This window comes from Vicia villosa, linkage group LG4 (assembly GCF_029867415.1).
Source record: "Vicia villosa cultivar HV-30 ecotype Madison, WI linkage group LG4, Vvil1.0, whole genome shotgun sequence".
In the NCBI taxonomy this organism is placed as follows: domain Eukaryota; kingdom Viridiplantae; phylum Streptophyta; class Magnoliopsida; order Fabales; family Fabaceae; genus Vicia; species Vicia villosa.
Genome location: NC_081183.1, coordinates 183,057,246 through 183,079,758, shown reverse-complemented (window position 1 = coordinate 183,079,758; position 22,513 = coordinate 183,057,246). Strand labels below are relative to the sequence as shown.

At 31.6% G+C, this 22,513-nt stretch overlaps 1 protein-coding gene across 3 annotated transcripts; it reads left to right on the top strand.

Moving 5' to 3' along the window:
• Window positions 1-13,218: 13,218 nt before the first annotated feature.
• On the top strand, window positions 13,219-19,708 carry LOC131596304 (glyceraldehyde-3-phosphate dehydrogenase B, chloroplastic-like). 3 transcript variants are annotated; one of them, XM_058868917.1, is made up of 7 exons: window positions 13,219-13,464; window positions 13,559-13,764; window positions 13,861-13,978; window positions 14,131-18,303; window positions 18,389-18,549; window positions 18,720-18,768; window positions 18,849-19,708. In XM_058868917.1, the coding sequence occupies exons 4-7, from the start codon at window positions 18,163-18,165 to the stop codon at window positions 19,227-19,229; spliced, it is 732 nt and encodes a 243-aa protein (XP_058724900.1). In that variant the 5' UTR covers window positions 13,219-13,464; window positions 13,559-13,764; window positions 13,861-13,978; window positions 14,131-18,162; the 3' UTR covers window positions 19,230-19,708. The 3 variants fall into 3 exon arrangements, with proteins under 3 accessions (XP_058724900.1, XP_058724899.1, XP_058724898.1); XM_058868916.1 differs by having other exon boundaries at window positions 13,559-13,978; window positions 14,141-18,303; XM_058868915.1 differs by having other exon boundaries at window positions 13,559-13,978.
• Window positions 19,709-22,513: the final 2,805 nt, after the last annotated feature.

The following is a 22,513-nucleotide window of genomic DNA, read 5'->3' as shown; positions in this document are numbered from 1 at the left end:
CATTAATAACACACAACTGTTTTTTTAAATGCTAAATTTTAACAATACAAAGAAAGTTGTTAACAAGGAGTCAAGCTTTAATAATACAAGGCAAGGATAAGTTACAAGAGTGGTGGTTGAGCTTAACCATACAAAACCAAGTTTAAAATAGTGGAGGTGCTAAGCTTTAACAATACAGAGTAAAAGAGAAGGGAAAGAGGGTGAGTACCTTGACAAATTTAGTCAATATTATCTCAATACTTTAAATTTTAAGCAATAATGAGGAATCATATATCTCAAGCAATCATTAAGAGTAAGCATCTCAAGTGTTGAGTGAGACATGGTATGTGTATCATGGTTACAATAAAAGTGAGTTAAGTAAAGATATCAATGTATACAAATAAAACTCAGGTATAAGGGTTATTGAATGAGAGATAACATACCTCAATACCAATCATATCATGTATGTATGAATATGGTGTATATGATCAAATGGATGAGTATATATAGATAAATATCTCATGCATGTGGGGTTAATAAACAATATATATAAATGGTAGAAGCATTTTAAAAAAGTATATAATACAAGTATATGGATCAATCAAATATATACACAAGTAAATAAACAAGGTATGATCAATCAAACAAGGATGGATAAAGCCTCATTAGGTGTCAAGTATAAACATGGTATAAGACAAACATTTTGGTTCTTATAAATGTTAGTTACCAAAATGTGTTAATATTTAGTGTAATTTTTGGTAACTTTCGAGTCTTTAATTGTAAAGTATTAGTTATTTCATTTTGATTTTGTATAGATAATCGTATATTCATTTTATCTTCGAATAGTTCTTATCTGCTCATTGTTTGTAATAAAATTGTAGGTTTGCTTTATAGATGGAATCTTGAACCATGGAAAATGCTTAGAAGATATTTTAAGATAAAAGCAAGGGATTCTGATTTTTACTACCCCATTAAGCACGATCTTAGCGCGCTAAGCACGCTTTTGAAGAAAAGAGAGAAGTAGTTCCAGTAACTTCCGCGCTTAGACTGGGTCACAGCGTGCTTAGCGCGATTTTGGGCGGTTTAACATTTTTGGTAGTGCGCTAAGCGGGCTTTATGGCGCTTAGCGCGGTCTGCGAATTTGTGTTTTTCTATTTAAGGAATAGAACAAAATTTTTGTGAGTTACACCATTTTGAGAGCCAAGGAATCCTAATACCAATGTAGCAACATAGAATCAAAGAATCAGAGCATTGATCATCGAGAAATCATCGTCGATGCTTGCTAATCTTCCTTCCTTCCTGTGCAAGCTACCATATCTATAGATAGCTAAACCATTTCGATATCAAGGCTTTGATGTAATCTTCCTTACCTTTTGTATGTTTTTCTTGTGAATATTGTGTATGAACAAGTTATTAATCAATATAGATGATCTAGTTTGTTTACTCTTGAATTTCTAAGGTTTAAATGTTTGTGAAATACAATATTTCAATCTTGATCTAACTCTATCAAACATTAAGTCTAGACGTAGAATTAATGGTTGATAATCACTTTGTATTGGTTTATAAATGTTATTTGTATTGTTCAATCGATTGAGAAATTGTTGGTTGAACAATACGGTAAATCTTGCTATAACGTTGCATAAACGAATGGTATAGACAAGCGATATGTGAAGTATTGATTGATAACAAATTCATACGCATGTTCGTAGGAAGACATACAATATTAGGTCGATTAAATCAAGTCTTGATACTTTTCTATAAACTTAGAACTTTCCGTATTTTAATCCTTGCTACTAAACTTGTGAATGATTTTTTACCAAACCAAACCTAAAGTAACTTTAACTCAAGAAAATATAAACTATAGAACAGCGATAATATCGCACCAATCCCTGTGGAAACGATAAACTAAAAGTACTCCAATATACTTTCAACAATAAACATTTAATCACACAAGTTTTAAAGTTTTAAGATGTGGTTGATTTTATTAAAGTATAATCATGTATATCAAAGTGTGATCATGACAATAATGAACAAGTAAATATTAACAAGGTGTTGCATCAAAATCAAGGGGAAAAATCATGGGTCAAAGATTAGGGTTTTTTAGTATAGAAATAAAATTTTATTCACTTAGAAACAACTAAACCCTAGGTGAAAATTAATTGGGATCATATTATCATTATTATAAGAGGCTAAATTCAACTCTAGTGGAATCTCACATGTTCAATTAAGTCTTTTGATGAAGAAATTATTTGAAAAATATTTGAGAAAAGACCTTTTAAAAGTTATAAAAGTACTAGTTTTGATTTAATTAAATAGTAATTAAATAAATATATTTTTTTTGGATTTTAAAATATATTTTAAAAGTATATAGGATAAATAAGGAGTGTACAAAAAATCAATTTAAAATAATTAATTTTGCTAGGTTAAATAAATAATCAAAGTTGTAAAATAAAATGAATAAAACTAGTGATTAAAATTAGTTTTGTAGCAAAGGGTTTTGAACCCATGCCCTATGCTTCACATATCACAAGTCTAACCATAAAAATCCGAAAAAACAAAAAAAAAAAACAAAAAGGTCTAAGGAATATTCGAACCCATACCTCATGTAACACAAACACACTCCTTAACCAGAAGGTTTACACCCTTACCATTAAATAAACGCTTCACAATAAATATATTATAAATAAAGTGATAAAATCAAATTTTGCCACCCTTGTGTCGCCCTTATTTAGGACTTTCACAAATATGCCACTACAATAATCAAATTATCATATTGTAAGTCTAATAATTATTATTTAAAAGGTTAGTAAAATAAATTGATATACACCATATTTTATTAATATTCATATTTAAAAAATTCATTTTCTGCAAAAGTGAAAATTGTTGATATAATTGTGATACTGTTGTTGTGGTCACTGAAGAGTTCATGTAAATATGAGTCTACCAAAGCGGTTTTAAATGAGCAACACTGACAAACCGTTGTAATATTCCCTAAAAAACTGTTTTCTAAATTATTATAATTGCAATGGTTTTAAGATTAAGAAAAATATTGTCGTAGAGAACTCTAAAAATCATTCTCTAAAGAAACCTAAAACAATGTCATCTACAAGGGCCACCGTTTGGTACAAAAACCATTGCTAAAGCCTAATGCAACGCCTCAGTTTGCCACGACTTGAAAATCTTTCTCGTAAATTTAGACAATAATTTTGTAAGATATGGCAACAATTTTTTGCATTTTTGTTAGACAAAAATGTTGTAGTGCATAACTCTCAAAACTCCTATTCCATACAATTTTCGATTGCCTCAAACTCAGTGATTTTGTAATATGAATAAAATTAAACTTTCCAAAACATCCTCCACCTAAATTCTTTAAGGAGAATACTTATATACAATTTTTTAGTTGTAGTTTGTACTATTTTCTAATGAAAATATGACAAATGTATAATTTTTTCTTACACAATTGCAATTTTCTCTTACATTTGTCATATTTTTATTGACAAGTAGGATAAACTACACATAAAAAATTGTACGTAAGTTTTTTCCATTATTTAATTCTTTTCACTTCATTCTTCTTTTTCTTTTTTCAAAACTCTCCTCTGCCTTTACTACAAACTCCCAACAAAACCTAAACAACCATTATAATCCCTAATTTTATGGGAAGCCATGCAAGCGTTTAAGATTAAAATTTTTGGAGAAGAAAAAGAAGCTAAGGCATTTTGAAGTCTAGGGAACAATTCTCACCCTTGAAAATAATATTGACTTTCAGCCTAATATTTTAGTAAATATTTTTGCATTAACAACTCATCCGTAATATTTATTTTTAAGATGAGTGACCAAGTTCCCAGAGATTCAGGGGCGGTTCTATAGCCCAGCGAGCCCGGGCACGCGCCCGGGCTCAACCCCTAATTTCTTTGTATTTTCTCCAATTTAATAGTCGATTTTTAAATGAAATCAAGGGCAAAATTAATAAAAATAAGAGTGTGAAAATTAAAATAGATAAATACCCAATAGTCTAGGTAGGCCCAACCCAATTAATTATTTATTATTATATTATATATATTATATAGGTTAATTCATATAGTTAGTAGTAGACTAGTAGTACCTATTTGTAGTTTTATACGCTGTAGTACTGTACCACAATTGAAATTTATAATATAGATTCAATTTCATTTTCATATGGTTAAGTCATTGCCAATTTCTTGACATAGAACCGCCCGGGTACTATACTGCAATGTTAATATAAATTACTTGACATATTATATATTATAATAAAATAGTTTAATGTTTTTTTAAATCTAAAATAGTTTAATTTTTTTCTTATTATATATTTGTTATTTATGTTTTTTAGAATTCTCTTTTAACTTTGTTGTTACAATTTATTTATTTTATTTTATTATTCAGTCTCGTCAATTTGTGTGTTACAAATTGTTTATTTATTTTCTTAGTATGGTATAGGAATTATACATGGATTGAATACAGTGAGTCGAAGGATGCAATTTATTGTTTCTATTGCTTTCTCTTTAAGGCGCCCGGGAGGGCCGAACACTTTGGTTACAAAGTCTTCAACAAAGACGGATTTAAAGATTGGAAGCATGCATCTAAAAGCTTTAAAGATCATATTGGTAGTCATGATAGTAAGCACAACTCATGTATGAAGCACTATGACGATTATAATAAGGTGAATTCTTATCTACCCAACTCAAAAAGTTGGGTAAAGTTACCTTCAATGTAAAATGTCTTGGAAACAACTAAAAAATATACTATTTAATAATTAATTAAATAAGATAAAACTAAATGATGCAATATGATTGGTGGAAGGTACACTACCCAACTTTTTGAGATGGGTAGGGAAGTTGTCCCCTTATAATAATCAAAGACAAAGTGTGACAAGTATCTTTGCTAGAGCAACTAGGGAATTAGAAGAATTGTATAAGATCCGTTTAACTTGTTCTTTAGATTGTACTAGATATCTCATAACACAAGGCATTGTTTTCCGTGGCCATGATGAAAGCTCTACTTCTCTAAACAAGGGAAATTTTAGAGAAATTGTGGATTGGGTAAAATCTAATGATGAAAAAGTGAGAGATGCTTTTGATCGTGGTCCAAAAAAATGCACAATGACTCCCGGTGACATTCAAAAGGAGTTTGCAACGTGTTGTGCACATGAAGTTACCAAGGTGATTATGGAAGAGCTTGGTGATAGACACTTTATGACTATTTATATATTGTCACATGTAACGTGCAGTTAAATTTTTTTGCCCAGGCTGCATAAAATTTCTAGCTCCGCCACTGCAGAGATTAGATCATAGATACACCTTACTTCAATGTAACATATTTTTATTATTTATCATTATTAATTTATAAGTTATTCAAATATTTCTTGTGTTTATTATTATTATTATTTGTTGACTTGTAGATAAACTTATTTTAATTTAAAAAATACAATTTCAAATATAATCACTGGTGCAAACAATAATATGTTAATTTGAAGCATTTATTTTGTAGGGGTCTATCTAAATCTCTTTAATTGAAGGATTTAATGGATATGTATGTTATTTTTTATTAAAAGTTTATTTTAATTAATAAACAAAAGTGGCGTACTTATCAAAAATAAATCTTAAATAAGAGGCAGGAACTTTTCAGAATCTCTAACAAAAACACATATTGATTCAAGGCTACAACATTTTCACTCCAAAATCAATTGATTTACAACTTCACCGGACTTTCATCCTCTTCTTCAATTTATTTTCTTCAACTATCTCCTTTACACTTATCTCTCTGTCTCTCTCTAATATTTTCTCTCTCTTCTTCTTTTTATCATTTTTCTTAATACACTTGATTTTGATGAAGGAGAGAAAAGGAGGGAAGGAGAGGATCCATGATGCAACTTCACCAATCTTTCATAACTGCCGCTCCACGATTTCATTTTGCCTTTGCTTTGAGGGAGAAATTTCTAATTGCTTTCCCAAAACCCTAAAATCTTCAAGTGGTTTATTTCATTGATTTTTGATCATTTTGTATCAATTATTTGTGATTTTAGTTCACTGACTCTTTTTCTATTTTGTTTCAGTGATTTATGAATTTTTTTTAATAATAAAAGGATAGATGAAGAATTGAGATTCACGGAAGGTTAGTAAGGATGTTAGGCCATAAACATAATGGTGCAAAAGCTTAGAGATGAGGATACCATGTTATTTTGAGGGAAAGGAGAAAATAAAATTGCAAAAACAAATAATCATAATTTTTTTAATACCCTATGCTATTTTTTTTGAAAAGGCAAACAAAGCAATATTATTAAAAAGAATGGCACAAGAAATGTCACATAAAAGTGTACATCATCATGTTGCAATAATCAACAGACTTAAAACACCAAAATACATTAGCAGCTTCCAAGACATTTCAGCCAACAACCGCCAGAACTAAAAAACAACAGATCAATAGATAAATTCATCAAATTGACACTGCAAAGTTACTAAGACACATTCAAGTACCAAAACAACAGAGGAGTATATCGGTACAACCTACGAGAATCAACAGAAAAATAAAAACCAAAATGCTACCCCCTCTTTCGCAAAGCGAGATTAAACTATTAGCTTGAGTGAATGTTGAGCTGACTCCAACAACTAGCAGTGAAAATGGGATAAATGAGCCACCAATTAGTTGCATGGAGTTTCGGTACCTATGCTTAGATATATAGAGATAATGTACTGAGCCAACAACCAATTACCTATTCCATCCCCTGAACTTTGCATATGGATAGTTGATAACATTAAATATAGATATAGATTACATGTTTCCCCATGGCTGGTATGAGTAGAAACTAGGAGGCCCTTTATTGATGTTGCTTCCACGATTGATGATGTGGCATTCAGATCGCGAGACAATCAAATGCAAGGTTGAACCAATTACGAACTCAAAGATCTCGCAATCTGAATGCCACAGCAAACTTGGTTTCGAAGATTCCAACCTTGCATTTGATGATACACCAAAGCCAAAAACAGGTAAAGATACTGCTATAAAAATTGCAGCAGGATTACCCCCACACCAGATTATCCTCACAACCCCGAAAACTAGCCACCAATAGATCTTTTGACCACAATCTCCCCCCTGGAGTCACTAGCAGGCCCTTGAGAGGATAGACTGATATCCCCACCTCGATTGCCACCAAACACAAAAACCAAAGTTGAACCGCCTTCAACATCACAGACTATACCCTTGCTGAAGAATCAACGCCTCTTGACTCTGAAACTGGAGAGACACCAACCTGCATCAAAAACACAATTGAGGGAAGAAACAAACTGCCACTGATTTAGACGGTATCGCCTAATCGAATTGGATGAGTTAGGAGACAGATTCAAGACATTCTAGAGGGGACGATAGCCATTTAGCAATTGAGAATAAAAAACCTCTAGATTTTACTCTCAACCAGATCCAGGATAGCAGCTTAATTTCCTCAGATTGACTTACATTGATTTGTTTTGAAAACTTCCCGCGTTTCTGGCGTTCCAAATGCACAATACTCCCGAAGACCAGACAGTGCATAAACCAAGCTTCTGTCTCTTCCTACCCTGCAAAACTCCAGAGAAAGAAATAAAGTTGACAGGCATGTGATTGTGAGTTACAGTAGACACCCCTAGCCACATAGAAAGAGATGACATGTAGACTCGATCGAATCGCATCTGCCTTCACATAAAGCTGCATCGATGCTTATGATGCCTCTTTTCCTTAAGTTTTCTTTTGATGGAATTCTGTTTTGGATAATTTGTCAAACAAAAACAGCTGCTACGGAACACTTTATTCCACACCTTATCAAATAATGGCTTATTACTCAAGCTGCTACATTATGATAATATAGGGTATGCTGATTTTACAGAATAACAATTCAATGTTATTGCCAGCCATACTATGCTGTCGATTTTCCCTGTCCTAAGTGATACTGACCCGATTTCCTCAATTAGGCAATGAAGAATATCATATTTCCATGTAAAAAGCTCTCTTCTCCAACTAAAATACACTCTGCTCTTAATTTCCATAGTTCGCAAACATGCCAAATATGGCCAGTACTCACTAATATACCTTTTACTTGCATGTTATGTTTTATTATATTTGTATATTGTTAATATTAACTTTATATCCTGGAATACTATTGTTGTGTATTATTTTAGGTTCCTCTTAACAATATGTTTGGGTATTTATAGCTTTTCGATAGATAACTCATGTGGATATTCTGCCACCCAATAATTACGAATATTTCATATTTTGATGGTAACTTATACTTGGTTTTTGATTGCATACTGTCTTTTTCCTTCATGTTTTGATGGCAACTTACACTTGGTTTTTGATTTCATACTGTTTTTTCCTTCTAATAGTTACAGTGACATGGTGAATTCACAATGGAATATAAGCAACATTTACATGTTTCTTATGATTTGATAATCATGTGGCTTAATGATACGACCTTTTTGAAAGTACCTGGTCCTAAATTTTTTTAAATTAATTCTTCTAGTAAAAAGAATCGTTACTATAATATAGGGATATAGGTTTGTTTCATTTTCCTGGGATAACCAAATTCTGAAAACAAATTAAAGTGTCTAAAATTAACATTGTTGTTTTTATAGGAGGGTTGGCAAGCAGACCCCCAAATCCGCGGGGCCCATCCGAATCTGAATCAACGAGTGAAAATCTGAGTTGACTGAACTCGGGTTCGGGTGCCACCCAATATTTCGGATACGAGTTTCGATAATGTGAAACTCGCGCCCGAAATCCGAAAAGTTATAAAAAAATTATAGGAAAAATGTATTTTATGTATTTTTCCACCCAAATAGTCTTTGATTCGGATGATGATTTTGGGTGCGGGTTTGAGTAGTGAGAAACCTGCACCTGACCGTTACCATCCCTATTTGATAGTGTCCCTATTATTTTAGGACTACTGAACAATTGCAAGTAAGAAAAGAATTTGGGGTGAATTTTAATTACTATTTCCTACCGTTAGAGAATCGGGTATGATTTACTTTTTATTTGATTATTATTGGCTAACTACTCATTTGATCTGATCAATGTAGCAAATTCTAATTAATATAAATTTATGATTACGTAGGCAATAGAATTTAAAAAACATACATTTATATAATTAAGGGGGAAACAAAGTTTGAAAATATTTATAAAATTTCTTATAAACAATGTTTACATGTAATACGTCAAATATATCTGATTAAGAGTTCAAATATATCGGATTAAGAGGAATAAGTTGTGCTCCAGGTCCAATCTTTATCTTACAGTTGCACTCCAGATTCAATATTTATATTGCTGAGGACGTGATCAAAATCACTACCATAGAATTTGATGAACTCCCCTAAACTCTAGGGAAAGAAGGTCAAAGACTATCTATTCTGATCCGGTAAGATCAATAAATAAAAATAGAAATAAAATTTATTTAGAACCATCTGGTAGGATCAATAAATAAAGATAGAAATAAAATTTATTTAAAGCCTAAGTTATTTAAAGTTGAAATCCATGAATATTATGAATTGTCAATTGAGATATGTATGTTTTTTTTGTTATGTCATATCTCATTATAATTTATTTATTTTTTAAGTTTAGAAGTTGTTTTTAAATAATTTTTTTTTTAAGTTCAGAAGCTGCTTTTATTCTAAAGTTAAAGTTAAGAGATTTATAAAAAAAAATTTAATTGCTCTATGAATATATTTTTTTCTTTGAAGTTGTGTATTAAGTCCTCATGATTATTTCATTCCTTTGTTAGTTATTTCAGTAGATAGAAAATGTAACTATTATTTATAAATTATTACTATATTTGATTATCAAATAATCTGAAAATTATATATATGTGTGTGTCATTTTATTAAAATAAAATTTCATAAAAAATGTCATTAAATAATTTTTCAAAATATTTAAATATTAAATTATTAAAATAAATTCATAAGGCTTTTCCCTCATTAGAGAAGGCCCTCTGAAGTCAAGGGGGAGTGCATTAATTCTTGGAAAAGAGGGTAAAATTATATTGATAAAATTATTTATAAAATAATATTAAATGGTTTATATATAATCTCCTTATTATATTATAGTTATTTAAAATCAAAAACTGCTTTATATAACCAGAGCTTTCAAAAACTCATGTTTGCCTAATATTAGGCCTAACAAGCTCTTAGTTAGAGACCTTACTATATAATTAAGCAATTATAATATGACTGTTGATTTAAATGACTATTAGTTTGGCTTAGTATTATTAATTTAAATGACTCTTGATTTATTTTGATACAACATAATTTATTTTAATATTATCTTTATTTTTATTTGTTTAACTATTATAATATGTAAAAAAAATTATATATTATTAGAAGAAAGAGTACAAAATAAAATAGAAATATCTTTCGCTATTTATTTTGATTCAGCGATACGTAGGAGAAATTGTTTTTTACTTCACATAAAATGTACAAATTAATTAAAATAATAACTAAAGCTATTGTTAAAATAAATAAATAAAAATAACAAAATAACAGTATTAGAATCACTAAAAAATAGGAAATGACTCATAAAACATAGTTCTTTTTAGAAAATTAAAGTTGAAATCTATTTCATTCGATCAAATATAATTCATAAGTTGACGGTTAACTAATTTAGAAGAATTACTTTTATTTTAAAATAACTCAGAATTTGTATGCATCAATTACATTCACATGTGTTTGTAAAAATAGGAAATCAAATCGAATACGAAGATGAAAAGAAAAAGAGAGGAAAACATAATTGTTGATTATGTATTATTAAATACTAGAGGCGTAAGTTCCATATTATCAATTTTATTATAAATGCTTTTGAAAAATAATGTGAAACTACAAAATAAAATGAGAGATCAAGTTTTAAAAGTGAATAATTTAAAGTTAAAGGCATGCAAGTAGTTTGAGGGTAAAAAAATTGATTCTTATATAATGAAATTAGTATAGTATTTGTGTAAATTATCAAACATAAACATAACTATAATATGTGTTCAATACGAAATACATGCTTAGAAATAAAATGAATGGTGACATACAAAATGCATGCATAGAAAAAAAAAGAAAAAAAAAAGTAATTTTAAGAGGAAAACCCAAATAATATAAATGAAATAACACAGATAAATTATATGACATATAAAGTGTTCATGTGTCAACGAAGATTTATGTCTTCTTTTTAATAAATTATATTTGTGATTACATATACTTATTTCTAACAATTTGTGATTGATTTCATAATTTTATTTGTTGTTGTTGTAAGTTGTTAGCATACTAATTGTTATATGAGTAGGATTTATAACTCATTAATCCGGCCCAATACACCTCTTTGATATGCATGTGATATTGTAGTCTAGTTTCACCTCTATGATTTTTATAAAATTGACTTGTAAATGTGGGAAATATTATTTTATATAAAGTCCTTACAAATTTTATTTCTGTGGAATTTTGAGATTTTCTTAATTCTATAGATACCTATTAAATCCTTTAATATTATTTAATCATTTTTTGTGTGCACATGCACAAAACCATAAACTTTACTTACATTTAATTTCTTATTTCTTATTGCAATGGATACATATAATTGAACCGCAAGTTGTAATCTTGACGTTGATATCCAAATCGATTAAGGTTGGTTATTTTTGGGTTGTGGACTAGAGATGGTGGATGAAATGAATTTTCATTGACTTTCTGAAGCTCGCACTTCATTTCACCCAGTTGTTTTTCTAATCTAACTTTAGATGATTCTATTTTTTGAAGCTTTGTTTTCAGTTTAGTAATGTAAGATATAGAATCACTCGAAAGTGAAGTTTTATCTATCTTTGAAACATTAGGAACAACTTTGCAAAAAGCCCAAAATTTCTTATTAAGTTTCTCTCTTCTTAGTCTCCCTACTAGAAATACTCGATTTACCTGCGGATTTTGCTAGGACTTTATTAAATAAAATAAAATTTCCTGCGGATCACGAATTGGCAGAAAATTCCACAGACTACCTGCGGATTTTGCAGCAGAAAACATATTTTCATCAAAAAATCTAACTAAAATACAACATCCGCAGGTAATTTTGCAAGAATTTTCCTACGGATACCTATACAAATCCGCAGGTAATTCCGCAGTAAAGTGCATGCGGATTTCTGTTGTAATAAAACTAAAGTATATTATAAAGTCGCAGGTAATTCCACAGGAAAATTTCCTGCGGATTTTGCTGCAAATTGTACATATTTAAATATTTTCTTAAAATAATAGTAATTTTTGTTTAAATTTGTAAAAAAAGTTAATCATTATTTTTTCTATTTTATTAATTATTTTTATAGTGTTTTTTATTTAGTTTAATTTTAATCTTTATTTTTTATATGTTAGTAATTATTTTTATGATGTATTTTAGTTAACTTTTTATTTTAATTTCAATCTTTATTTTTAATAATAGGTATGAAAATTTTAAAAAAAATAAAATTAAAAAACTACAAAATATTAGAAAAAAATATGATAAAGATTAAAATTAAAAAAGATATAAAAAGTTGAAATTTTTTTATGTGGTTTAGAGCGGGGCTTAGAATCGAATCCTAATTTTGACATTTATTGTATCAAGTATCTACAACTAAGACACTAAATTCAATTGTTATTTTATTGAAACAAAATTTATCTATAGTTTACCAAGATTATATCTTAAACAAGAGTTATTTTCCTGTAACATAGTAGTAGCTCATGACTCAACTTCAAACAAAATTGAAAAATCTAAAAAGCCTAATAGTATATCAATTCCTTGTTAAACCTTAGTCGTAGCCCGTTCAACTCCGCTGGTGTTCTGTTGCCGCAACCTCGTCGGAGCACGAGCACCATCGTCTTCTTCATCTTTACACCCTTGAAATATTTTTTGGTTTTAAAGCTTCTCATTTGAATTTTTTTTATAAAGATAATTATTATTTGTAAATTAATATTTTTTACTATAATTTAGTGTAAAAATATTTATTAATTATAAATAAATTAATGTATGTATGAATAAAAATTATGTATATTTATATATATTCTTATAGTTTATATAGAAAAGTTAATAAAATTTTAATGGTTAATTATTCAATATTAATATATTAATTAATTAATTAATTTTTTTATAGTCTACTTTATTTTAGAAAAAAAAATATACACGGACAACCTCTTTATTTTATCATTTTTGCCTTTTCTTATTAATGTTACAAATTAAAAAATATTAACATAGAGAATAGATAAAGGAAAATCTAACTGTGTTTCAATCTGAACCTCTCTTTCTCTCTTCTCGCCGTCGTGAATCGCCCTGGGGTTTTCAGCCACAAGAAAGTCGCACTGAATCTCAGTCTATCCTCCATCGCGAGCCCACTCCGTCGACTGCTCCTGCATCGGCGAAGATGTTTTTTCTAGCGGAAGGGTTATGGGAAGGTGCTGTTTTAATATGGCCTTTCTTCTTCTGGGGCACTGCCATGGTAGCGATGCTGCTTGCTTTCAGGTTTCTTTTATCACTCAATGTTTGTTTACTCATTTTCAATTACGTAATTGTTGATTTATTGATTGATTGGTTTGTTTCTTTTGTAATGAAACAGGGATTTCTCGCCGAAGGGTTGCAGAAGACTTCAGCTGGTTTGGGCAGTGTATGCTTGCAGAAGACTTAGTCAATTGAACGGCTGAGTTATATGTCGAAACGAGTGAAGTTAGTTTATAAAGTGTTGTATGCGTGTCACATTGATAATTGGATTACAGGGAAATTTGATTTGACTTCGGTTTATGTTGATTTGGATTTTAGATTGCAGTGAGAGCATGAATTGTTGCCATTTTTTACTATCTAGCTTGGATATATGGCAGTTTATTATTGATTCACAAACTTTGACAGTGGATGTACTTGCAGCTTTGTTATTTGGTGAGTCCATTGGCATTATTGGAGCTGCTGGGCTTGTACGTATATGAACACGCGCAGGTGAATCCTGCAAATGAGAGAATGCTTGGAGGTGGTGGTGCTGATGGAGGTAAATCACTTTAATTTCTATACGTAATTTAAATTTTGAGTTTAGTTTGTGTTAATACGCTAACTAGTTTCTTAAAATGTAGTAGATGGTGCTTTATAGTTAGTGTGATAGTGAAAATGATCTTGAGTGATGGCTATTTATGCTGGTTTCAGCTATACACAGGGCTGCAGGTTTGGATCTTCTTAGAGCATGTCGGAATGTTCCAGAAGTCAGGCCCGGAGTTCGCTGTCCCATGGGGGAAGCAAGGATCACACCGTGAGTTCTAAGTTTTACATATGGTAACCTTTTTGATGTGCATGTTTTATACTTATGTTTGGTTGGAATAAGAAAAATTATTAAGAAACATCTTGAGATTAACGGATTGGATAAAAACATTGTATTGGATAGAACACTATGGTAGAACTTGATCCATGTAGCCGACCCCACTTAGTGTAATAAGGCTCGGTTGTTGTTTGGGTGGAATAAGCACTTACGCTTAAGAGTGATTCACTAGTTTAGTGTCTAAACTCATGGATTGTAGGCTTTGGTCAACTTGTTTCTTGAAATTAATGAAATTTTCAAGTGTTTCTATCACAAATCTTTTACTAGATTTATATAATAGAACCCAAAAATTAAGTAGCCAATTGCATTACTCTATTTGTGTTGGTTAATTCAGTCTTGAAGAGACTAATGTGTAGCAACCTGCCCTAAAAATTAATATTTTAGAGTCGCCACCTATTCTGAAGGGCGAATAGGAAACCCTACGCAGTATAAAGATTCAGGGTAAGTTATTATAATCAGGTCGAGGGAAGGTGTTAGGCACCCTCAACCCTTTCCTAAGATTTGCATTATAAGGCTAAGTTTATGGCTAACATAAAGAAAGGTAACAGACAGTTAATAGGGGAAAAGGCAGATTATCAAGATTAAAGGTTTGTGATTAAAGAAATAAAATCGGGAAAAAATGAGATTTATGGGGGAGGGGACTCGCCTTGTTGCCAAGTGCCTACGTACTTCCTTATGGAGGATCAGAGTCTACGTAGTTCGGGCACAGGGTTGTACGCCTTTGAATTAGAATCTGTGGTTTGAAATTGTTTTGAAGGCTTTTTGAGTGGCCTATCGTAGTTTTGAATTTGTGTTTTGCAAGGCATTCTGAATTGCCTAGGATAAAAATCCGTAGTGTCGTGGTTTAGTGTGTTTTGAATGTTTTAAGTGTTTGGGCGTACAACCCTGATTTGATATGGCACCGTTAGATGCGAGGACCAATAGATTTGGTCAGTATAGCTAACGGATTAAGGGGCATTGCTGGTTACTCAGATCCATAGATTGATCATCGCGGGCAGCAAATTAAATGTGTTTTGAATTTTATGTATATTTTTATCTCTCGTCTAATGCGACTAATAGATTTAGTCGGGTTGAGGAGAGAATTTAAATAAAGGATTAATTAAATTATTTTATTGCTTTATTCAGATATTTGATCAGTACGACATAGAGAGTCGACTAATTCGAAGGCGGGATGAAATAGATATTCATCCGCCATTTACCCGTTAAAGGGGAAGTTAGAGTTTATTGTTTTTATTATCTTTATCTCTCATCTACTGCGACTAATAGCTTTAGTCGGATCGAGGAGAGAATTAGTAAGAATTATTGTTTTGCCAAACGGTAATGGGATTGGGCAAACCCTAACGCCTTGGATAAACTTTCCTAGGGTTTTTATAATTTAATAGTTAATAAGTAATTAAATTAATTAAGTCGAATAATCGACAAAATCGAATAATCGGGATGAACGTCAATAATCCTAATCCTAATTTTAACCCTGATTATATTATTCAAATCCTAAATTAAATTAAATAAATTAAACATAATTTACATTTAACCTAAATAATAAAACTAGAAAGTAAAAATATATGAAAAAACTTGGGCCACGATCCTGTGCAGCATGTTCGTGAGTGCCTATGGTATGCACCTCATCTTCCTGGGCGTTGGATCAGATCTGAAGAAGATCGACTGGCTGATGCGTGGGGGGTGTATGATAGGCGCGCGCCGGAGAGGACTACTGGATCTGTAAGAAACTGAAACATGCAAATTATTAAAAATACAAGGTCGCGTGTGGGGTTCGAACCCCGGTTCTCTTCCTCACCAGCCAATGCATCTTGCCAAGTGCGCCACTCCTTGATTCTGTTAATAACCCACGTTCATACATTATTATAGGAATTACAGCATTATATGGAAATTAAAAAAAAAGCAACGCGCGCCGCTGGGAAACGATCTGGGGTTTGCCCTCTAATCCATCACGCGCACAGCCAACTGCTCCACTTGCTCATTTTGACATAAAGACACGCCAAAGCTATAAGTATGAAAAACAGTGCCATAAAAATTCAAAAAAAACAAAGAGCATGCCGCACTGTTCTTCTTCTTCGATGAACACAGAGATATGGCAACGCTTTTGTCCCTGTGGCCAATGATCTGCAACTTTCAAATTTCATATACAAACACCATAAATCACAACTAAAAGCTCAGATTGAATATATGACACATCCCGAATTCATTAAACCTCTTAATTCAACCTAAAATTGACTCTAAACAATTTCCCTAAAATCAAGAACATAAACCCTATCAATGGTGCATTGTTCAAATAGCGACAAGAATTGAATTAAAGGTGCAGAAACGATCTTATCATCAATCTAAACACAACTACATAACCAAACCCTGTTTATGATGCCTCCATGAGCGTAACCGAGCGTAAGGCAGAGGAACCAAACGTGAGCGAACAAGAGGTTGATTTCGGGCATTCTGTGTGTCTGCAACTATCGGCCTTGGTCCAAGGAAGGTCGCAGTCACGCTACTGATCCTTAAGAACGCTTGAATCCTCCCAAACTTCCTCCTGCCATGGCACTGGTTTTACAATTTTTTTTGAACTCTCCCTTGGTTCTGCAGCGGCCCGAAAATTCCCCCTCGGGCATTAGGAATCATCCTCTTATATATTGAGACCATTTAGGTTTTCTTTAAAGTCAATTCTTGATTGAATCCTCATAAAGAGTGATTGAGATTTATTTCCTTTTTGGAGTGATATTGTGGAGTCTGCAATTCTCATCCCTTTTGCCTCAAACATGGACAACATCTTGGCCAATTTAATTCTTTTCTTTTTTCTTCAGCCCAATAACAAAACAATGAGCCCAATAATTAGTCTAATAAAAACCCCTCCTAACAAATAATAATAACCTAATTAACACTAATACTAATACTAATATAATAACAATTAATAATAATAATAATAATATTAATACTATTCTAACCTAAATAATAATATTAACGCTAATTAAATTACTAAAACCTATTTAAAAATAGTAAACTTAATTAATTAAAACCTAAAACTAATCCTAATACTACCTAATAATAATTCTAATAATGTTAATATCAAAAAAAATAATAACAATAATCGAAACAAATGTTAATAAAACCCATAATGCCCCCAAACACTGATAAAACTCTTGTAATAGTCAGGACCAACGTTCGGGTCCTAAACCTCTGTTACTTACGCCCTTGTGTTAACTCAACCTGATTTATAAGAGAGCGAGTTTGACAATAGAAATGTCAAACCCTATGGCTCTTAATTTTGATTCTTGATGGGTTAAGCGACGTAGATCTGATCGGGTAAATTTTGGGGTATGACATAATGCTATTCAGAATTTTCAATTTTTATGGATCCTTATGAAATATTATTGTTTAGCTCTTCTAAAATTTCTTGACTTAATTAGATTGTACAGGGCTTGATGTGAACATTTATAATAAGAAATGATGATGAGTTAATTTGTGTATGTTAAGAAATATAATAAGAAATATAATGATGATGAGTTAATTTGTACTGGGCTTCATATCGAACAATGTAACACCAACATTTGTCATAAATAAATGATGATGAGTTAATTTGTTATAGGAAAATACAACTTGGTAACACTTGTTTTGATTTTGATTATGTATATATTGTTAATAATTCATTGTTTTGTGTTATGAGCTGCAAACAAACTAAACACATCATTTATACAAGGTCGTGTGAACTCTACTCCACGTAAGTTATCAACGCAATCAAGAGCACACCATAAAAATGTCTTGTCCTCTACGATTTGATTGACTGAGTTTGTTTTGTTACTACGAATTCATGAGTTTCTCTTGTTTCACAGGCTTCACATTTGTTGAAATATGATTCTATGCTTGGAACTTTTAAAGCAGATGTGGAAATACTGAATAACGAGACTATTACAGTTGATGGTAAACCCATCAAGGCTGTCTCTAGCAGGGATCCTCTTAAGCTTCCATGGGCCGAACTCGGAATTGACATTGTTATTGAGGTAAGTTATCGAGTCGAGTTAAAATTTGGTGAAATTGTTTATTAATGATAGGTCTTTTAATATGAACGAATGCATTTTTGTTCAGGGAACAGGAGTGTTTGTGGACGGTCCTGGTGCGGCAAAACACATCCAAGCAGGTGCCAAGAAAGTTATCATCACTGCTCCTGCAAAGGGTGCTGATATTCCAACTTATGTTGTTGGAGTGAATGAACAAAACTACGGCCATGAAGTAGCCGACATCATAAGGTAAGTCTTTAATGTTTAAGTTATTGACTTTGTCGCGAATGTTGAGATTGAGATAGTGTTGTGTTTTGATTGATTATTCATATAATGTACAACAATGATAATTACTTTAGCGCAACATTTGATTTTCATGGGCCAAAGCCGGTTAGTTAACTTTGGTCTATATTTTCAAGAATTGTTAAGGGAACCATGACAACTACACACTCCTACACAGGAGACCAGGTACATTATCAACTATAACATGTTTGTTGGAATTGAAAACTATATATGCGAAATGGAGTCTAAGAGTTGTGTTTATGCAGAGGCTTCTGGATGCTTCACACAGGGACTTGAGAAGAGCTAGGGCTGCAACACTGAACATTGTTCCCACCAGCATAGGAGCAGCCAAGGCTGTATCTCTAGTGTTGCCACAGCTCAAGGGAAAGCTCAACGGAATCGCCCTCCGCGTGCCTACACCTAATGTTTCGGTTGTTGACCTTGTGGTGAATGTTGCAAATTTAGAAATACATTACCTGCGGATTTACCTTCGGATTTATCGTTCCTGTGGATTTACCTGCAGACTTACCAGCAGAATTTACTGCAGATTTACCTGCGGATATTTCCTGCGGACTTACCTGCGGATTTTCCTGCGGTATTTCCTGCCAAATATATTACCCATGAAGGTTTTAGCTGGGGACCTTTAACCGCAGAAAAATCCGCAGGAAATCTGTTTTCTGCGGAAATTATGCTCAAATCCGCAGGAAAACAGAGTATTTCTAGTAGTGAGATTCTCTTTACTTTGTATCTCAGCTTAGCATTATTCAATGGGTTTTCTATTCCATATTTTGGTTTTCTTCCTCTCTTCTTCGGAGTCTTTTCTGAATCCACCATACAAGTGTTATCCAACGTCTTCACCAACAAAGTCTCCAGGTCAAAATGCTCCGTATCACCACCACTAGTACAAGAAATGAGCTATTGCAACATACTTACCTGGCCGCGCAAAACATCCAAACTCGAAGCTATTATTGCAATCAAAAAGCATCTTCATATTTTTTATTGAATTATGGGTTAATACCCATTTTGCCCCCGGCCATATGGGGTGTAGTTGAAAACCCCCTGCGAAAAAAGTCCAAGCGCCTAACCACTAAGCTAAGTGGTTGGTTTTGTTCAATAAATACTTTAAATATTATTAATAACATAGTGCATTTTTATTTACAATTCCAATAGTATATATATATATATATATATATATATATATATATATATATATATATATATATATATATATATATATATATATATATATATATATATTAAAGAAGCTACAGTAAAATATAGTATATAAAACATATAAAATATAGTATATAAAACACAGTATTAAAAAATCTATAGTGAATAGTATATAAAATATATATTAAAAAAGTTACAGTAAATAGTATATAATTAGTTGTATATAATTATTAATTAAATGCAAATAATTAGTTGGATACTATAACAATAATTAAATGCAAATATATTACAATTTGGAACTTCCAGCCCAGTGGCCAAGCGTGCCACCTTGAAGTGGCAGGGAGTGGGTTCAACTCCAACCTCCAACAAATTTTTAACATGTTTTCTTATATTATAAAATACATGTGGCATTAAAATTAACAATAAAAAACAATTGCCACATCAGAGTTTTTAATGAGGTGGCGTGAAAAAGGTTCAAAATCGAACTTTTGAAATTTTACCACTTCTTGAAACTTTTTTTTTGGCAGCGGGTTTCTCAACTACACCCCATATGGCAGGGGGCAAAATGGGTATTAACCCTTGAATTATTATTTTGTCAATCATTTCGGTAGATCCAAGCTCCAAAACACCGTTTGCCAATGGTATACACACCATCATTTGTAAATCATATTCATGTGTCTGTCTCACTCTCTCCCTTTAAGGCGGCGAGCTTGTAGTAGCTACTAGATAAGCCTTGTTCATTGTCCGCTTTTTTTAGTGTGCACACGAGTGAGTATACATACAATATTTTTTTGCTTAATTTTAATATAAATATATTAAACAGTGATAAAGATGTGATATTTATTCATATATAGAGTATTTTTTTTATAAAATATGTAGTTTAATTCTATTATTAAACTAATATAATCATAAATAGATGTCTATAACAATAACTAAAGTCCAGACGTTACTAAATTACTCAATTAAAAATATGCAATGTATGAAAATAAAAATAAATATTTTGTATCTAAAGCGATAAATGATAGTTTTAAAATGACTTTATCATTTTTTGTGCGCACACGCAAAAAATTATAAACTTTATTTACATTTATTTTCTTATTGAACTGGATACATATATTTGCATCGAAATCTAAAATATCCAAATCGATTAAGGATAGTTTTTGTTGGTGTTGTTGAAGTGGTGGATGAGATGATTTTCATTGACTTTCTGAAGCTGACACTTCATTTCATCAAGTTATTTTTCTAATCCAACTATATCTGATTCCATTTTCTGAAGCTTTGTTTTCAGTTTAGTAATGTATGATATAACATCACCCTAAAGTGAAGAGTTATCCATCTTTGAAAAATTAGGAACAACTTCAGGAAGAACACACAATTTCTGATACAATTTCTCTATACTTTGTCTCTCAACTTTAGCATTATTCAATGGTTTTTCTATTCCATTTGTCGATTTTCTTCCTCTCTTATTCAATATCTTTTCTGGCTCCACCACATAATGTTATCAAATGCCTTCATAAATAAAGCCTCTAGATCCGAATGGTCCGTATCACCACCACCAGTACTGTAATACCCATTTTCTAATCCCAAATAATTGCGTACATTCACAGAGTAATATAGCATGCATATACAAAAGGGCGTCACATGTCATTTCCATAACAATGAAAACCAAAGCAAAACATCAAACGTGCACCTGATCATATCTATAACACAATTTGAAAACTTCATGTTTCATCAATATGCACATCGCAACGGGATAATAAATTCTCAAACATTTCAATGATTATATCCTATACTATAATCATCTATCAAAAAATCATAATAACACTATCATCTCACTAAATGTCATATGAATCCAACAATAGGCAACATAGCCATCAACATAATATATACAAAATACCATGTCGAATAAAATAAAGATAACATTAATCCAAACATCCAAAACATAAGTTCATATATCCCCCAGTGTTACATGATCAAAGCATTCATTCACTACCTAAATCAAAATGAGATAATCGATAAGCTCCTAGGCTAAATCCTCGTTCAAGCATGCTACTCGTTGAAACCTGCGTGATGTCGCATTGAACATCATTCAAACAGAATGGTGAGAATTCAAATCATTATGAATATATAATACGACAGTGGAGATAGCATATGATAGTATAATCATCCATCACTCTTCATTATTTAAATGAGTTCCATAAATATTACATCTAACACGAATTTCCAATCATCAAATATGCACACATCAATTCAAACAATCACATAGCAAACAATGTGACTCAAAATGCAATTAATTAATGCGACTCATGCATGTGGTACCATGTGAGTAGCAAGCTCATCGCTCCCGATTCTATACTCAAGAACCAGAGCCACGCTTCTGATCCGCATAAGACCAAAGCCCTCAAAATATGAACATATAGTTCACCGCTTCCGAATCCAAAATGAAACAAAGCCCTGCCTCTATTTCCACACAAGGATCAAAACCAACCGGAGTTCCAACTCCCCATGAATGCATGTGCAACAAGACTCTCAATATATACAATTAAGATTTCCACACAACCTTAATTATCCAAGCATATCACAATAATTCGCACAATTTGAATTATCCACCAAAATGTTGCACAACACACATTTATCATTAAACTAGCATTCACATAGCATGTAATGATCACATATAACATATAGCACACGAGCCAATTCATGTTATCCCCCTAATTCACAAATTCACATTATACATAACAAAACCACAAGTTTCATG

What these genes read in the sequence shown, in the direction of transcription:
- LOC131596304 (XM_058868917.1), top strand. Translation starts at nt 18,163, where the DNA reads ATGCTTGGAACTTTTAAAGCAGATGTGGAAATACTGAATAACGAGACT. An exon ending in GAAGTAGCCGACATCATAAG is followed by an intron (nt 18,550 to 18,719) that starts GTAAGTCTTTAA and finishes TATATTTTCAAG; the next exon opens with AATTGTTAAGGGAACCATGA. An exon ending in ACTCCTACACAGGAGACCAG is followed by an intron (nt 18,769 to 18,848) that starts GTACATTATCAA and finishes GTGTTTATGCAG; the next exon opens with AGGCTTCTGGATGCTTCACA.